At 42.5% G+C, this 18,248-nt stretch overlaps 1 protein-coding gene across 1 annotated transcript in view; it reads right to left on the bottom strand.

Moving 5' to 3' along the window:
* The window catches only part of KANSL1L (KAT8 regulatory NSL complex subunit 1 like), a 104,602-nt gene that overhangs the window by 18,141 nt on the left and 68,213 nt on the right, over nucleotides 1–18,248 (bottom strand). Inside the window, exons 12-15 of the mRNA XM_056535268.1 lie at nucleotides 16,364–16,412; nucleotides 12,356–12,465; nucleotides 4,540–4,702; nucleotides 2,558–2,782 (exon numbers count right to left, since the gene is read on the bottom strand). Of these exons, the coding sequence (XP_056391243.1) occupies nucleotides 2,615–2,782; nucleotides 4,540–4,702; nucleotides 12,356–12,465; nucleotides 16,364–16,412 (490 nt within the window). The 3' untranslated portion in view covers nucleotides 2,558–2,614. The remainder of the gene's footprint in view (nucleotides 1–2,557; nucleotides 2,783–4,539; nucleotides 4,703–12,355; nucleotides 12,466–16,363; nucleotides 16,413–18,248) is intronic.

Raw genomic sequence — 18,248 nt, 5'->3', positions numbered from 1 at the left:
GATCATGAAGTGCAAGCCCGCTAGCCACGTCACGGCCACCTGTAAGTAGAGTCCCTAACATCCCTAGCATAAAATGGCACCGCACTGAGCGGACCCGCTACTTACAGGTGGCCGTGACATGGCTAGCGGGCTTGCACTTCATGATCATAAAGTACACTTACCGCCTGCTAGTTTAATACATTTTGCTCAGAAGCATTATATCAAGGTGCATATTTTGGATGTGCAACCATGTCTATTTTTGTCTTTACTTGAATTCACATTGTGTTTTCTATCCCCCTCTTTTTTAGTTTTTACTTGGTCCGCACTCTGCCCCTCCCCCTCAGCCCAGGCCTATATAAATTGGCAGGAAGCTGCACAGGGCCCTATTTTTTCAGGCAGTCTCCCAGTCTTTTACTGGGAGCACATGGTAAGTGAGCTTTGTGACCTGTTCACACGGGTGGGGTGTCCATTGCTGCCACAGCACCGTGTCTGTGGGGAAACGTGGTCCAGGGACTGGTTTGGGCGGCATTTGGGCTACTCTGCCAGTGGGTCGTTCCCCCTGTGGACACTGGTGTTGCAGCGGCGGTGGTGGCCGCTCAGTGTGGCACCATTTTATGCTAGGGATGTTAGGGACTCGCTACTTACAGGTGGCCGTGACATGGCTAGCGGGCTTGCACTTCATGATCATAAAGTACACTTACCACCTGCTAGTTTAATACATTTTGCTGAGAAGCATTAGATCAAGGTGCATATTTTGGATGTGCAACCATGTCTATTTTTGTCTTTACTTGAATTCACATTGTGTTTTCTATCCCCCTCTTTTTTAGTTTTTACTTGGTCCGCACTCTGCCCCTCCCCCTCAGCCCAGGCCTATATAAATTGGCAGGAAGCTGCACAGGGCCCTATTTTTTCTGGCAGTTTCCCAGTCTTTTACTGGGAGCACATGGTAAGTGAGCTTTGTGACCTGTTCACATGGGTGGGGTGTCCATTGCTGCCACAGCGCCGTGTCTGTGGGGTGGCATTTGGGCTGCTCTGCCAGTGGGTCGTTCCCCTGTGGACACTGGTGTTGCGGCGGCGGTGGTGGCCGCTCAGTGTGGCACCATTTTATGCTAGGGATGTTAGGGACTCGCTACTTACAGGTGGCCGTGACATTGCTAACGGGCTTGCACTTCATGATCATAAAGTACACTTACCACCTGCTAGTTTAATAAATTTAGCTGGGAATCCTTAGATCAAGGTGCATGTTGTGGATGTGCGACCATGCCTGTTTTTTCTTTACTTGGCTACAACTTTCATGCAAGGAAATACGCAGGTTAAATCCAGTGTGTAATCTGCAAGTTTCTCTGCATAAAATCCTCATCTAACGCTGAGTATTTGATGCTGATGATGTTGTTGTGGATTTTACTGGCAGATTTCCATACATATAATCAGTGCAGCGTATGTGCTACGTTTTGAAGCATTATTCATGGTGTTAAAGGGGTAGTCCGGGGAACTAAATTTATCAGACTGTTATCCCCTATCCACACGATATGGGATAAGTGTCTGATCATAGGGGGTTTGACCCCTGGGCCTCCCTGCAATCTCCCGCATGGGGCTCTATTTGCCTGTCCTTGGCATGGGGGGTCGGAGTGCTGAGGATGGTAAAGTAGAAGGGGCCCCGTACAGAACATCATGGCGTGACCCCCTGCAATCAGACACTTTAGTCTCTTGACTACCTCCTTATAAAGCCTTCTTGACTACCCTTATAAAGCCTTTTTAAAAGTGAAATTTTAAAAGTGTTGCGGTTTGTAGTATTTTAACAATGCAGCATGTTATGGATATCACTCTTTTCTCCCATAGTCTGGTCTATAGGTTTGTCTAAATAACAAAAAAATGCCACGGAAAATGTTTGTAGTAAATGTCACTTTTTACAAGCATTTAAAAACACTGCAAAAATTGTGGGTGAAGGAGGCCTTAAAGTGTACCTGTCAATTCACAAAGACATGTCAAAAGTTTGAATTGGTCAGGGACTGCCGAGACCCCCACTGGTGAGAACGAGCTGGGAGAAGCTTGCCGCGATCTACACCCTGCTTCACAGGACAGCCCTATTATAAGTCTATGGGGTCATCCAGTGAAGCAGGATTGGGCACTTCTCCCAGCTTGTTCTACTCATCAGTGAGGGTCTTAGAGTCCCCAACCATTTGACATGTCTCTGTGACACATCAAAACATTTTTGACATGATGGACACTTTAAGCTAAATTGTCAGTACTGGATGGAGTGTTCTGGATGAAGTGTAAAATAAAGTTTACTAGCAAAACTGATTCTTATAATTGTGTTTATTCTACCTAAATATATAGTTCCCTAATGCCTTGCTTCCTAGAACCGTTCTTTAGTATATTAGAACATGGATCAAAAAGTGTTGTTTCGACATAGTGAGGCAGAGAAGCTGTAGGCTTCTGACATATAACATCAATCAGTAATAATTCCAGAAATTGGCGTTTTCAAAAACGAACGTTTCAAAATGTAAACCTTACTATTAAGTTATCAGATATTCTGATACATAATCTATAGTGAGTACTATGATTATTTTGTATTTACCTTGTTTATCTTCCGAAGCACCAGGCTAGCCGGTGAGTATTAGTGGAGAGTGCTCCATCACCTATACTCTTTGTCATAGCTGGAATGGAGGCGTTTCGCTCCTTTGTCCTCATGGGCTGGGGTAGGCTGTACTGCGCAGGGGTAAGATGACGGTTTAGTTGTTTTATTTGGATCCTTGGCAGCTTCTTCTGTTAGAGGAAATATTCTACGCTCCCATTGATCTGTCTGGAAGACAAAGACATGACACGACTGTCATCATTTTGGTGCAGGTACAGTGACATGGACCTTAGACACTCTGTTTTGGACATGGAAAACAAGCTGATTTTACAGCTCTAAGCCCTACTCCCAGTGACAATGCTACTTCTTTTCAGCAAGGTTCAGCACTGAAACTCCCCTAAAGTCAATAGGGGCTTTAGGGCCATCTCCCCTCAGGACAAGTCATCAAAATCGCAAGGCTAGATAACTCCTTTAAAGGGGTACTCTGGCCCTAAGACATCTTATCCCCTATCCAAAGGATAGGGGATAAGATGTCTGACCGCAGGGGTCCTGCTGCTGGGGACCCCCGCAATCTTGCATTCAGCACCCACCTCTTTGAGTGTGCTAAGAGCCTCAATTTTTGGTCTGCTGCAACCTTCTTTTTGTGTTTTTTTTAGTAGGTTGTTGTGCTGGTTTGATCTCTGTTTTTGTGAACTTAAAGTGTCATTGCCACTTTATTTTAAAAAAAGGAGACATGTCAAAAGTTTTGATTGGTCAGGGTGGGTGAGGGCTACACTGATTGGTGAGGGCTACACAGACAATCGCTGGATCGTCCATGTGGCCCATCATCATTTGTTGGCTGCATATGCCCTTATTACACAGGGAGATGTGTGGCTAACGAGCAGTTAAATGCTTTAAATAAGGTGTCTCAAATTATCTGGGGGCCACTGGAGGTAGCGTCTGGGTGAGGCTGGGTCGCATGCACCGCTCACATATAATGCTCCCATGATGCGCCCCTCATCATCCCCCAGCAACACCCCCCCTCACCAGCAGTAGCACCCCCATCATCCACCAGCAACACCCCCCATTCTCCCTACCCCCTGTGGTAATAGCATGAGCTGACGGATGCTGGGGGTGCTACTGCTTGGGGAGCATTAGGTAGGCAGCAGTTTCCCTACATTAGGAAGGTAGCAGTTTCCCTAAATTAGGTAGCACAGTTTCCCCACATTAGGTAGCCTTAGCACAGTTTCCCAACATCAGGTAACCTTAGCACAGTTTCCCCACATTAGGCAGCCTTAGCACAGTTTCCCCACATTAGGTAGCCATACACAGATTTCCCACCTGGACAGCGCTACTTACATCTGCCCGCGGGGACTTCCTGGTGGACGTCGGCATCCCTGCGCAGCGCTTGCAATGACATCACTCCCCGTGCGCACCTCCACCAGGAAGTCCCCGCAGGCAGATGTAAGTAGCAGTTTAGTGACGGGGCAAGACTGGTTGCCCTGTCATATGTGCACCGGGTCCCACGTAGCAGTGTTTGCCGAAGTGTGTGAAGTCTTCAGGCATTTAGCCCTGTTTGCCAGATGCAGGGCTAAATGCCTGAAGAAATCACCTGCCTGGCGCCTGGAACTGCATGTCCTAGGCGTCAGGCGATACAAATTCCAGATCCCTGGTGTGGCCCGCAAAATTTCATTCCGCGGGCCATTTGCAGCTGGGAATTTGAGACCCCTGCTTTAAATAGATTGTTCAGGAGGGGAGCAGGAGAGGACTTTTGTTAAAAATCTACATCCCGGAAGAGCTGTATGTAGCAGATAGTACAGATATACATCTAAGTGGGCACTGTCACTTATCTAGACTTATAGTGAAGCAGTGAGACAAAGAACTGGCCGGGGAGTGACCAGCTATGCCGTGCATGTCTCCTGGCTCATTCTCCTAATCATGACAAATGTTTTTCTAAGTGACAGTAACCCACCAAGTCAGTCGCATTAGGAGATTTAAACCTTTACCTTCCCTTGCTGGCAGTCAGCTGCAGACTGTAGGTTTTGTGAAGCACAACCACTAGGGGGTGATGTGTTCCAAGAATCTGGTGACATGGAATTCGGACTACAGATATCTTCAGTGGATAAAAACATATTTTCTGGACATTGACCTGAGCTATGGCTTGAAGATCTAAAAAGTAAAAATGAACGTTAATAATTGTGTTCTAACAACAAGGACACTGCATACATTGATAAATCACTGAATGATATTGTAAAAAAAATAGCCATAGTTCTGAACAGTGAAGGGAATTTCATGATGTTTGTAGTTCCATCAACCACCAGCAGGAGATGCAGTTATTCTTCCATTTTAGCAGAGTGTCTGGGCAGCTTAAAAGGGTTACTCCACTGCCTCAGCGTTCAGAATTATGTGAAATTAAACATATTTATTTCAAATCTACACGCATTACTGAAAATCCCCTGTTTGAGAGATATATAAGCTTATCCCCCATGACCCTGCATTGTTTTGATATCTATTACCATACAAAAAAGGGTGGCCATACAGAGGACTTGCAGAAAATAAGTGACATAGGAGATGTTGTGTATAAAAGAGGGGGGACATATGGAGCAGCCTGTGAAAAAGAGGGGAACGTAAAGAAGTCTGTGAGAAAAGAGAGTGACTTGAGGAACAGTCTGTGTAAGAAAGGGGGACCTACAGATTATGAAGTAGTCTGGGCATTCTAGTCTCAACATTCTTACTTAAAGGGACAACGCTGAAGGTTAGTAACCTTGTGGAGTAAGGCACCAGAAGTCCTATATACATGCATGGGACTTAAGACAAAAACCCCATCCTTCACATATGGGGGTAGGTTGGGGTTAATTTAACTATTATATATTTTTATTTGACATATAAGTAACATGTGACCAAGTATTATCGAAATATCTCCAGCCGTACGGAAGTAATGCTGGAACATTCATTTCCCATAGATTTGCTTTGGACTTTAAATAAAAATCACGACCCTCGCAAGTGAGGGTAGGTTAGGGTTAAATTAACTATGCTATATTTTTGGTGGACATATAAGTAACATGTGACTGAGTATTATCGAAATTTCTCCATCTGTTTGGAAGTTATGCAGTAACATATATTTCCCATAGACTTTTTTGGGACTTTAAACAAAAACCCAGGCACTCGCAAATGGGGTGGGATAAGGGTTAATTTACCTATTCTATGTTTGTTGTTGACATAAAAGTAACATGTGTGCCAAGTTTCATGTTAATATCTTTAGCGGTTTCGAAACGATGCTGGAACATACACACATTGGCCCACATTTATCAATGTCTTTAGACTGTTTTTTGTGTCTAAAAAAGGGGCACAAAAGGCGCAAGCAGGGTTTTTTGCGCCTTTTTGTTTACACATTTCTGCTGATTTTGAGTTGCAATCCACAGATTTTGGCAATAGACATGATATCGAAGGGATTTATCATTGCGCCTTTTTGTAAAAAGGAGCAAAAAAAGGCGCAAAGCCACTGAAAACTCTCTAAAACTACACCAGCCCAGACATGGTGTAGCTTTTTGGTGTATGTGTAGACAGAAATTTCAGAAAATGTGGAGCTGCACAAAATTTATCAAAGCTCACCTTTTAATAAATTTGGTGCTCCTACACATCAGCACACAAAAAAAAAGGTGTAAAAAAATGCTTCACTTGCACTGCAATGATAAATGTGGGCCATTGGCCCTGATTTACTATTGTAAAGCCGACATGTTTTGGATGTGTAAAAAAAAGCTGCAAAATGTAGGAAAAGCTTAGTAAATACCGTGGAAAAAAATTGTAGAGAATTAAAACCCACAAAGAAAACTACACTCCACTCTTAGTAAATAAGGGCCATTAAGTTTATATATATATATATATATATATATATATATATAAACACATAGATTACCAAGTCATGACTTATCCTAAACATGTTCCCACACTGTCTGCTTTGTTTTTATAATGTGGCCAATACAAATGTTTAAGCATTTATAACAAGTATGGCATATGATATTTTTTTTAAATTTTTTTTTATAAACCTTTCCCTCCCTGTTTGCTGCTGCAAGGCTCCTGCTCCTGCAATCAGAGTCAATCGCTGGATTTAAAGCCCTGTCCTTTACTAAAGCTGATCGGGACCACTGCAGTGCAATCGTGGGGTCCCGTTCAGCTGACATGAAGTTCCCTAACTGCCTCGTCCGATCTTCATTCCGTTTATCCAGTCTGCTTTGACAAGCTGGAGAAGCAGAGCACTGATAACACTTGTAAATGCTCTGCTATAGCACAGCATTGAACAGTGTTTGCAATCTAACGATTGTAATAAAAAAAGAACTGTAATAAATAATTTTAAAAAATTGTGTAATAGATGTGAATACCCCCCTCCCCCCAGAAGAAAATTATTATAAAGTAAGCAAAAGTCCCATCAAAACAAAAATGGTACTTATAAAAACTACAGATCATGGTGCAAAATATGAGCCCTCATACATAATTTTAACCAAATTCATTTTCTTACAAAAAAAATAAAAAATGTAAATTTTTTTAAGTAGAAAAATAAAATAAAACCTATATTAATGGGGTATTGGTGTAATTGTATGGACCTACAGAATAAAGATAACATTTAACACTTTAACTGTAAAGTGCACTACGTAGAAATTAAAGGGGTACTCCGGTGAAATTTTTTTTTTTTTTAAATCAACTGGTGCCAGAAAGTTAAACAGATTTGTAAATTACTTCTATTAAAAAATCTTAATTCTTCCTGTACTTATTAGCTGCTGAATACTACAGAGGAAATTCTTTTCCGTTGGAAACACAGAGCTGTCTGCTGAATCACGAGCACAGTGCTCTCTGCTGACATCTCTGCCCATTTTAGGAACTGTCCAGAGTAAAAGGAAATCCCCATAGCAAAAATATGCTGTTCTGGACAGTTCCTAAAATGGACAGAGATGTCAGCAGAGAGCACTGTGCTCGTGATGTCAGCAGACAGTTCTGTGTTTCAAAAAGAAAAGAATTTCCTCTGTAGTATTCAGCAGCTAATAAGTACAGGAAGGATTCATATTTTTTAATAGAAGTCATTTACAAATCTGTTTAACTTTCTGGCACCAGTTGATAAAAAAAAAAAAAAAAAAAAAGGTTTTCACTGGAGTACCCCTTTAACCCCTTAAGGACACAGCCCATTTTCACCTCTAGGACGCAGCCCTTTTTTGCACATCTGACCACTGTCACTTTAAACATTAATAACTCTGGAATGCTTTTACTTATCAATCTGATTCCGAGATTGTTTTTTCGTGACACATTCTACTTTAACATAGTGGTAAATTTTTGTGGTAACTTGCATCCTTTCTTGGTGAAAAATCCCAAAATTTGATGAAAAAATTGAAAATTTAGCATTTTTCTAACTTTGAAGCTCTCTGCTTGTAAGGAAAATGGATATTTCAAATATTTTTTTTTTGGATTCACATATACAATATGTCTACTTTATATTTTCATCATAAAATTGACAAGTGTTTACTTTTGGAAGACACCAGAGGGCTTCAAAGTTCAGCAGCAATTTTACAATTTTTCACAAAATTTTCAAACTCGCTATTTTTCATGGACCAGTTCAGGTTTGAAGTGGATTTGAAGGGTCTTCATATTAGAAATACCCCATAAATGACCCCATTACAAAAACTGCACCCCCCAAAGTATTCAAAATGACATTCAGTAAGTGTTTTAACCCTTTAGGTGTTTCACAGGAAAAGCAGCAAAGTGAAGGAGAAAATTCAAAATCTTCATTTTTTACACTTGCATGTTCTTGTAGACCCAATTTTTGAATTTTTACAAGGGGTAAAAGGATAAAATTTATACTTGAATTTGTAGCCCAATTTCTCTCGAGTAAGCACATACCTCATATGTCTATGTAAATTGTTCGGCGGGCGCAGTAGAGGGCTCAGAAGCGAAGGAGCGACAAGGGGATTTTGGAGAGTACGTTTTTCTGAAATGGTTTTTTGGGGGCATGTTGCATTTAGGAAGCCCCTATGGTGCCAAAACAGCAAATAAAAAAAAACATGGCATACCATTTTGGAAACTAGACCAGTTGAGGAACGTAACAAGGAATTAAGTGAGCCTTAATACCCCACAGGTGTTTCATGACTTTTGCATATGTAAAAAAAAAATAAAAAAAAATTCACTAAAATGTGTGTTTCCCCCCAAATTTCACTTTTTTTTGCAAGGGTTAATAGCAGAAAATACCCCCCAAAATTTGTAACCCCATCTCTTCTGAGTATGGAGGTACCCCATAAGTTGACCTGAAGTGCATTACGGGCGAACTACAATGCTCAGAAGAGAAGGAGTCATATTTGGCTTTTTGAGAGCAAATTTTGCTCGGGGGGCATGTCGCATTTAGGAAGCCCCTATGGTGCCAGGACAGCAAAAAAAAACAACAACATGGCATACCATTTTGGAAACTAGACCCCTCGGGGGAACGTAACAAGGGGTTAAGTGAACCTTAATACCCCACAGGTGTTTCACGACTTTTGCATATGTAAAAAAAAATTTTTTTTTTTTACCAAAAATGCTTGGTTTAGCAAAAATTTTACATTTTTAAAAAAGGTAATAGCAAAAAATACCCCCCAAAATTTGAAGCCCAATTTCTCCCGATTCAGAAAACACCCAATATGGGGATGAAAAGTGCTCTGCTGGCGCACTACAGGTCTCAGAAGAGAAGGAGTAACATTTGGCTTTTTGGAAGCAAATTTTGCTCTGGGGGCATGCCGCATTTAGGAAGCACCTATGGTGCCAGGACAGAAAAAAAAAACCACATGGCATACCATTTTGGAAACTAGACCCCTTGGGGAACGTAACAAGGGGTAAAGTGAACCTTAATACCCCACAGGTGTTTCACGACTTTTGCATATGTAAAAAAAAAAAATTTTTTTTACACTAAAATGCTTGTTTTCCCCCAAATTTTACATTTTTACAAGGGATAATAGCAGAAAATACCCCCCAAAATTTGTAACCCCATCTCTTCTGAGTATGGAAATACCCAATAAGTGGACGTGAAGTGCACTGGGGGCAAACTACAATGCTCAGAAGAGAAGGAGCATCATTGAGCTTTTGGAGAGAGAATTTGGCCATGTGCCTTTCCAAAGCCCCCCCGTGGTGCCAGAACAGTGGACCCCTCACATGTGACCCCATTTTTAAAACTACACCCCTCACGGAAGGTAATAAGGTGTGCAGGGAGAATTTACACCCCACTGGCATTTGACGGATCTTTGGAACAGTGGGATGTGCAAATTAAAAATTTTATTTTTCATTTTCACAGACCCCTGTTTCAAAGATCTGTCAGACACCTGTGGGGTGTAAATGCTCACTGTACCCCTTGTTACATTCCGTGAGGGGTGTAGTTTCCAAAATGGGGTCACATGTGGGTATTTATTGTTTTGCACTTATGTCAGAACCGCTGTAAAATCAGCCACCCCTGTGCAAATCACCAATTTAGACCTCAAATTTACATGGTGCACTCTCCCTTCTGAGCCTTGTTGTGCATCCCCAGAACACTTTGCGCCCACATATGGGGTATCTCCGTCCTCAGGAGAAATTGCGTTACAAATTTTGGAGGCTTTTTTTCTTTTACCGCTTGTGAAATAAAGTATGGGGCAACACCAGTATGTTAGTGTACAAAAATGTTTTTTTTTTAACACTAACATGCTGGTGTAGACCCCAACTTTACCTTTTCATAAGGGGTAAAAGGAGAAAAAGCCCCCCAAAATTTGTTAGGCAATTTCTCCCGAGTACGGCGATACCCCATATGTGGCCCTAAACTGTTGCCTTGAAATACGACAGGGCTCCAAAGTGAGAGCGCCATGTGCATTTGAGGCCTAAATTAGGGATTTGCATAGGGGTGGACATAGGGGTATTCTACACCAGTGATTCTCAAACAGGGTGCCTCCAGCTGTTGCTAAACTCCCAGCATGCTTGGACAGTCAATGGCTGTCCGGAAATGCTGGGAGTTTTTGTTTTGCAACAGCTGGAGGCTCCGTTTTGGAAACACTGCTGTAGGATACGTTTTTCATTTTTATTGGGGGGGAAGGGGTGGTGGGGGGGGGGGGGGGCAGTGTACGTGTGTATATGTAGTGTTTTACTCTTTATTTTATGTTAGTGTAGTGTAGTGTATTTAGGTTACATTCACACTGACGGCGGATTACACTGAGTCTCCCGCTAGGAGTTTCAGCTGCGGCTGCTGCAGCTCAAACTTGAAGCAGGGAACTCACTGTAATCCGCCGCCAGTGTGAATGTAACCTGTACATTCACATGGGAGGGGGGGGGGGCAAAACTACAACTCACAGCATGCACTGACAGAACGTGCATGCTGGGAGTTGTAGTTTTGCAACAGCTGGAGGCACACTGGTTGGAAAATACTGAGTTAGGTAATAGAACCTATTACCTAACTCTGTATTTCCCAACCAGTGTGCCTCCAGCTGTTGCAGAACTACAACTCTCAGCATGTACTGATTGCCAAAGGGAATGCTGGGAGATGTAGTTATGCAACAGCTGGAGGCACTCAAGTACAACTCCCAGCATGCCGAGACAGCCATTTGCTGTTCCTGAATGCTAGGAGTTGTAGTTTTGCAAGATTTAGAGGGGTTCACTATCGAGATCACTGACAGTGGTCTCTAAACTGTGGCCCTCCAGATGTTGCAAAACTACAAATCTCAGCATGCTAAGACAGCAAACTGCTGTCTGGGCATGCTGGGAGTTGTAGTTTTGTAACATCTGGAGGGCTACAGTTTAGAGACCACTGTCAGTGATCTCTAGCCTGAACCCCTCTAAATCTTGCAAAACTACAACTCCCAGCATGCCAACACAGTAAACAGCTGTCAAGGCATGGTGGGAGTTGTAGTTTTGCAACATCTGGAGGGCGACAGTTTAGAGACCACTCTCTAAACTGTCGCCCTGCAGATGTTGCTAGGCAACAGACTCCTGGACACGCGGCGTCATACTCACCTCCACCGCCGCCGTGATCACAGCCGCCGCCGGGTAAGTGATCGCCGCTGCCGCCGCCGCTACTACACGGTTCCCCCCGCTGTGCCCGGACACCGATGGGTGGGCATAGCGGGGGGAACCGAACTTTAACCCCCCTGCCCCCAGTCTGCTATTGGTCGGTCGCTCGGCCGATCAATAGCAGGGATAGGAGGGGTGGCAACCCTGCCACCTCACTCCTATCTCTTCAAGGGGGATCGAGGGTGTCTTGGACACCCTCGATCCCCCTTATTTTATCGCGGCGCCGCCGTTGATGGGCAGGGGGAGAGCGCTCCCCCTGCAAACACCATAGATGCCGTGATCAGAACTGATCACGGCATCTATGGGGTTAATGCTGCCGGGACCGGCGCGATCGTGGCCCCGACAGCTGCGGTGGGACTCCGGCTGTGATTGACAGTTGAGTCCCACCCGCGATCTCCTGCGCTGCCCGCGGCAGAGCAGGAGATCGCTTGAACGTATGCATACGTCCATTTGCGCGAACGTGTAATTCGCCTGGACGTATGCATACGTCCAATAGCGGGAAGGGGTTAAAAACCCCCTTAAAGTTGTATAATAGCAGATTTTTGTTTTTAATTTTTACCCCAGTTAATTTTTTTTTATTTTTTTTTGGCTTCACTGTAGATTTTGTGGTGAAATGATTGATGTCTTTACAAAGTACAAGAAGCCCTTATATGGGTATGTAGGTGAGAAAACTGTAGAAGTTTAAAAGTTTATGGATTTTAAAATGCGAGGAGAAAAAAATGTAAACACCAATAAATCTTATCACTTATGTTTTTTTAACACTTTTTACAGAGGACTAACCTGCTCCTTTTCGGCCACTTGCTCTGTTCCCAAAATGACCAGCGAGCTCTTTCTGTTTGCTCACATTTCTGATGACGGAATAAAAAAGCCTCGTCTGATACATCTTCGAGCTGAAAAACAGTAATGAATGTGGTGAAAAATTTTTTAGGCCCCCTTCACGTATATATCCAGTGGCTTTTCCCATTGGTTTTGTAGCAAAGCACGGAAAACTGATTGTAGGACTGATCACATTCATTTGAAGAATACAGTTCACATTCATCCGCCAACTCAATATTCAGGGAAGCTTGTTGCGAAACAACGTTGTTGGGGTGGCATTCCGAACGAGGGTAAGATGTTCGCAGTATGCACTTGTGATGGGTAATGGGGGTCTGGAATTTGTGAGCCGTGTTTACAGGACTGTGGTGTATGCTGTGTACTGCAGCAGTCGTTCATTCCCGTTTCCTGTGGCCTCTCTTCCGCTCCACCCATTTTCCCACTACCACAACTGCATACGTAATTTCTACTCATGTGGATATCTTTCATTTGGGCAATGTGCAATATTATTTAGTCCCAGGTGTATACATTTACATATACAGGTACTTTGCTGCTAGTATGTTTTTATACAGTTATACTTTTTTATGTATGTATACAGCAGGTTTGGTGTTACTTTGGTAATTTATCTGCTAATGTGTTGCAGTCCAATTCTTTCCTTAGCCCTTGTTCAGATGCCTTAGTAGTCTATCTGCAGTTGTTCCATTTTACTTGATTTTATCATTTGTCTTCACCTAATAAAGTTTATACACTTTTAGTATTTCACCTTTGGCCTCAGTGTTATCTCTTTGGTTAATATATGTGTACTCTTATATGACACTTGAGACATTGTTCATCAATCGTCTACATTATTGTGCCCTTGCTTTTGGTTTATTTATGTAATAAAGACATATGTGAAATTCCAATATTCCAATAAAAACTAGATATATACACAGAGAAGAAAGTCATACATACCACCTAAGTCTCCTAACGTTAATATTACCTATTATCCTTATTAACCCCCCCCCCCCCTTCTCCACAGGACGAAGAGAAGAAAAAACACTCAAAACGCATAGATTTATGGTTCTTATTAAATGAAATAATTTCTGGGCTTTTTTTTTTTTTTAAATACTCCATTCAGATTCCAATATTTCACCAATTTCCCTTTCCCATTTCCTCCTACACAGAAACTCAATTCTTCTAGAGACAGTGTCATAGATAATTTTATTAAAAAAAAAAGATTGAGTTCTAATCCTTTTCCCCTTAAGTGTTTCAAACAAATAATGTTACTTTACTACTAACCTATCTTTATTAATAGTGGCATTAAATGCGTGCTGAACTTGATAACATTGAAAACGACAGCTATCCGTTAACCCATACATTCTCTTAAGTGTATCAAATTCAAAAACTGTCCATCTTGAAAAAACTGTGCGACTTGTGTCAAACCCCATTTCATCCATGTCAAATATCCATCAATTTAAAAAAATTCCGTCAAATAATTATTGTTTAAAGGGGTACTCCGGCCCTAAGACATCTTATCCCCTATCCAAAGGATAGGGGATAAGATGGCTGACCGCGGGGGGGTCAGCCGTGCAGCTCAAAGAGGTGGGTGCCGAATGCAAGATTGCGGGGTCCCCAGCGGCGGGACCCCCACAGTCAGACATCTTATCCCCTGTCCTTTGGATAGGGGATAAGATGTTTTAGGGCCAGAGTACCACTTTAAGTTGGTAGTGATCTATAACTGAGAGATATCTTCACACCCAAGTAATCTATACTGTCTGATTTTTTTCAATATCTTAAGGGGGCCACAACTTTCCATTATTTCCTTTTTAAGAGGAAGTAAATTTGATTTATTCCAGTTAATTAGCATACCCAATACTCTGCTAAACTTAAAGGGGTACTACAGTGAAAAACATATATATATATATTTTTTTTTTAATCAACTGGTGCCAGAAAGTTAAACAGATTTGTAAATTACTTCTATAAAAAAATCTTCTGTATACTACAGAGGAAATATTTTTCTTTTTGGATTTCTTTCCTGTCTGACCACAGTGCTCTCTACTGACACCTCTGTCCATTTTAGGAACTGTCCAGAGCAGCATATGTTTACTATGGGGATTTTCTCCTGCTCTGGACAGTTCCTGACACCGACAGAGGTGTCAGCAGAGAGCACTGTGGACAAACAGATTAGAAATCCAAAAAGAAAAGAATTCCCTCTGTAGTATACAGCCGCTAATATGTACTGGAAGGATTAAGATATTTTAATAGAAGTAAATTAATAATCTGTTTAACTTTCTGGCACAAGTTGATTTAAAAAAAGAAGTTTTCCACAGGAGTACCCCTTTAATCGCTGTCATGATTGATACAAGATCTCACTGCGGATTCCCTCATAGGGAACTGTATCTTTTAGCAAACGTACCAGAGCCTCCACAAAAAAAAAAGGGGGGACAGGGGGCATCCCTGTCTTGTTCCTTTGTCTAGTTGAAAATTTCGTCTAAATCTCCATTAATACGAACCCCTGCCACAGGTTGAAAATAGAAAGTTTTAACCATATTAATACATTTTGGCCCAACTCTCATTCTATTAAAAATTTTCCAGAGGAAAGGCCACTAAACCCTGTCGAAGGCTTTAGCCGCATCTGACTGGATGGCACGTCACCCCTCTTCTCCAGTCTGAATACACTCAAACACCTGGTGAATATTTTCAAACACAGATTTTTTCGGCATCAAGCCAATTTGTTCCTTGCCAACCAGAAGTGTCATAGTTGACTTCAATATAAGGGCCAAAACTTTAGCAAAGATTTTTGTGCCAGTACTCAGAAGGACGATATGACTCTAGGAAGGGTCTATATGACTCTCCCCACGATCTTTATTCTTTTTAAGTATAAGGGTTATATGGGCTTCACATATACTTAAAGGTAACCCTCCCTCCCCACAGTTTGCATTTTTAAAATACTAAAAGAGTGAAGGAGTACTTACCGTATTTTTCGCCGTGTAAGACGGACTTTTTCTTCCCCAACACTGGGGGGGAAAAGTTGGTGTGTTTTATACGGCGAATACACACCTATCGCGGCGGTCCCTGCGGGCCATCAATGGCCAGGACCCGTGGCTAATACAGGACATCACCGATCGCGGTGATGCCCTGTATTAACCATTCAGAAGCGGCGATCAAAGCTGACCGCCGCGTCTAAAGCGAAAGTGACACTAACCCGGTTGCACCGGGAGGGACCTTACCTGCCTCCTCGGTGTCTGCTCCGTGCCGGGATCCCCTGCATGGCCGGCGCTCTCCTTCCTCGTCATCACGTCATCGCACACGCCGCCCCGTCATCCAATAGGAGTGGCGTGCGTAGCGACGTGATGGCCGTGACGGAGAGCGAGGATACCCGGCAGTAGAGACGTTCCGGAGCAACGGGGACACCCCGGTGACACGGCGACAGCGGTGGAGGGCCACATCCAGGGCAGCGGTGACGGGTCCGGAGCAGCGGGGACACATGAGTATCACCTCCTATACCAGTGGTCTTCAACCTGCGGACCTCCATATGTTGCAAAACTACAACTCCTGGCATGCCCGGACAGCAGTTGGCTGTCCGGGCAAGCTGGGAGTTGTAGTTTTGCAACATCTGGAGGTCCGCTGGTTGAAGATCACTGTGACCTATACTTTACATTGTATTCTAGATTTTCCTCATTTAAAATTGGGTGCGTCTTATATGCCGAAAAATACGGTAAATGAGGAAATCATTTTCTCAGGCCTGGGGGCCACATTACAGCAATATTTCCGGACTAGAAAACAGATCTTTACTGCTGATATCACTATTAACAATTAACTATTTCAAGCAAGCAACCAAGAATAGATAGACTATTAAAGTGCTGGTTGGCATACAGCAGACCTCCTGATGCCACATTACACTGATATTGCAGGGAAAGACCATGCTTTGTGTTGGTGTCCTTTTGTGTAAAAAAAAAAAAAAACGTAGGTGTTAAAAGATAAAACAAAACTAACCTCTTTATATGAAGGAGACTTCAGTGGTTCAAGTGCAACTACTTTCCAACTGCAAGTGAAACAGAGTATTTAAAAGTAAGGCTAGGTTAACATCAGCATTGTGGAGCTGTTACAACAACTGATAACAGGGCTGGGACGAAGGTTGTGACAGCGGACATCAACAAAACCCCACAGGTCCATTTACTTAGGTCGGTCAGGGTCCCATTATTTTTCATGATTTTAGCGGAGAAAAAAAGACAGGCAGGATTTGAAGAGGAACTTACAGACCTGAAGTTAGTTCTTCCTTACAGGTCATAGTTTAGTCTGGTGCTATATTTCGGGCATACCCGTAAGCCATAAACAGCGGCCATGTAAGAGTTAACTCCAGGCTACAACTATGTGTAAAAAGGCTGCAATGAGAAACAGCGTTGTATTGACGACACTAAGAGTAGTGTGGAGGGGATACCTTTCGTCAAACCGCCCACTGTAATTAAAATTGACAGGTGCCACGCCCCTTTTCTAGCAGAGCCTCTCTAGGCCACGCCCCCTTCCCTGCATAGCTCCCCCCGCCTTTTCTCTCACATTCACTCACATAGTCTCCTAGACGGAAGTGAATGTTTATAGTGTAATATGTGGACTATAAAATGCTTCTACGGCCGCTGTTCTTAGTTGCAGTTATATAGAGGGACATTTATCAATGTTTGCTTATGTATTCTTTTTTTTAGTAATTTTTTCCTTACTTTTTTTTTGCTTATGTGTGACCTATTTATCAACTGGTTTCAGCCTGTTGATAATTTTCTTTCACGTAAGGAATTTTTCCTTTTTTACTTTGGTAGTAGCTTTTTCTGCTCCATTTTGAGCTGGAGTAAATTTAGTCATTTTTTAACCCTTTTTGCGCAGTTGCGACTGTCGCAGTTAATAAACACCTGACTACCCTTAGTCCATTTTAAAATTATTACTAGATAGTTAATTTTTGGAAAACTTGCTTTTCTCGCTTTCCAGTCAAAATGTCGCACGAAAAATCGCGTAGTCGCAGTTGCGACAATTTTGCGACAATTATAGTAAAGAAAACCTGACTAAACCCGTTGATAAATGTCCATAATAATGATGTGGGGGATTTATCAAAACCTGTGCAAAGGAAAAGTTGCCCATAGCAACCAATCAGATTGCTTCTTTCATTTTGCACAGGCCTTGTTAAAAATGAAAGAAGTGATCTGATTGGTTGCTATGGGCAACTGGGCAATTTTTTCCTCTGGACAGGTTTTGATAAATCTCCCCCGATCTTTTTATAGTTTCTGAGAGTATAGTAGAAAAATGTAAGGATATTGGGAGATTTATCAAACACCGTCCAGAGGAAAAGTTGCTGAGTTTCCATAGCAACCAATCAGATCTTCTGTCATTTTTACAGTATACAATGAATACTTGATGCTATACTACGCGCCTTGTGCTATAATTTACAAACATCTGGTCAGCATTTAGCTCTCTGTCATTTCTTACCATACATTTTACAATATGCCCCATTCCTAAAACGAGATGAAAAGTAAAAGGAGGTAAACGTAGTATTTATACTATAGAGCCCTACACTCCTAATTGATAAAGAGATTTGCGGCGCGTTGCATCTCTTGGTTTCTATAATACATTTAGCTGTATAAATTCCCCTGTACTGCGTTTCTTTATCCCTGTAAATAAATTTATGATATTAACCCCTTAAGGACGCAGGACGTAAATGTACGTCCTGGTGAGGTGGTACTTAACGCACCAGGACGTACATTTACGTCCTAAGCATAACCGCGGGCATCGGAGCGATGCCCGTGTCATGCGCGGCTGATCCCGGCTGCTGATCGCAGCCAGGGACCCGCCGGCAATGGCCGACGCCCGCGATCTCGCGGGCGTCCGCCATTAACCC

This window comes from Hyla sarda, chromosome 8 (genome assembly GCF_029499605.1).
Source record: "Hyla sarda isolate aHylSar1 chromosome 8, aHylSar1.hap1, whole genome shotgun sequence".
In the NCBI taxonomy this organism is placed as follows: domain Eukaryota; kingdom Metazoa; phylum Chordata; class Amphibia; order Anura; family Hylidae; genus Hyla; species Hyla sarda.
This window is presented reverse-complemented; position numbering and strand designations above follow the sequence as displayed.